This window comes from Eimeria tenella, genomic scaffold, assembly GCF_000499545.2.
Source record: "Eimeria tenella Houghton genomic scaffold, Eth_scaff1420, whole genome shotgun sequence".
Lineage (NCBI taxonomy): Eukaryota > Apicomplexa > Conoidasida > Eucoccidiorida > Eimeriidae > Eimeria > Eimeria tenella.
The window spans coordinates 1-860 of record NW_013543885.1 but is presented as its reverse complement, the minus strand read 5'-3'; the positions used below and the strand labels follow the sequence as shown (position 1 = coordinate 860).

General features: G+C 57.0%; 1 protein-coding gene across 1 annotated transcript; it reads left to right on the top strand.

Annotated features, from left to right (window-relative positions):
- Positions 1-256: 256 nt before the first annotated feature.
- ETH_00030390 (uncharacterized protein) lies at positions 257-697 on the top strand (the record flags this gene model as incomplete). The annotated part of the gene is made up of 1 exon (XM_013379102.1): positions 257-697. The coding sequence occupies one exon, from the start codon at positions 257-259 to the stop codon at positions 695-697; it is 441 nt and encodes a 146-aa protein (XP_013234556.1).
- Positions 698-860: the final 163 nt, after the last annotated feature.

Genomic DNA, 860 nt, shown 5'->3' with positions numbered 1-860 from the left:
AGAGCTATGTCATGCGGGCCAGCAACTCTAGCAGCAGCTGCAACACGCCCAGCAGCAGCAGCAGCAAAGACAGAACGAGAAGCACCGCAGCGCCATCACCAACAGTGACACCATTAACAGCAGCAGCAGCAGCAGCAAAGCAGCAGCAGCAGCAGCAGCAGCAGCACCGTATATGTCTGACCGTGTCTGCTAAAGCCTGCAGCAACTGCTGGTCCCTGAGTTTCCTCTTTGATAAAAAAACCAAAACATTTAAAAGATGTGGCGGCAGCAAAGCGTAGACTTGGCGGCGGTGGAAGCGCCAAAGCCCCGCAGCAAAGGCTTCCTGCAGCAGCAGCAGCAGCAGCAAATCCCAAGGCAGCAGCGGACTTTGAAGCGCAGCAAATGCAGCAGCAAGAGAAGCAGTCATGTGCTGCTAGGCAGCCCCACAGCCAGGGAGACACATGCAGTGGCGGCAGCACCCGAACCAAGAGAAGTCACCAGCAGCAACAGCAGCAGCAGCAATTGCAGCGGCAGCAGCAGCAGCAACAGCAGCAGCAGTGAAACTGAAGACCAAGAGATGCAGGCATACAGACACAGACAGCAGCTTCGTACGCAGAAGGCGTCGCCGACTTGCTGCAGCTGTGCTGCTTTGCAGCCGCGCCAAGCAGCAGCAGCAGCCACTGCAAACGATAGCAACAGCAGCAGCTTCTGCAAATAATGGCAGCAGGAGCAGCAGCAGCAGCAAAAAGGCCACTACTAAGACTCTCTGAAACGTACCATCACGCATGCTGGAGGTGGCGCGGCACCGTAGCCGAGAGCCGTAGCAGCAAGTGCGGCACCTCTAAAGCACAGTAGCAGCAGCAGCAGCAGCAGCAGCAGTA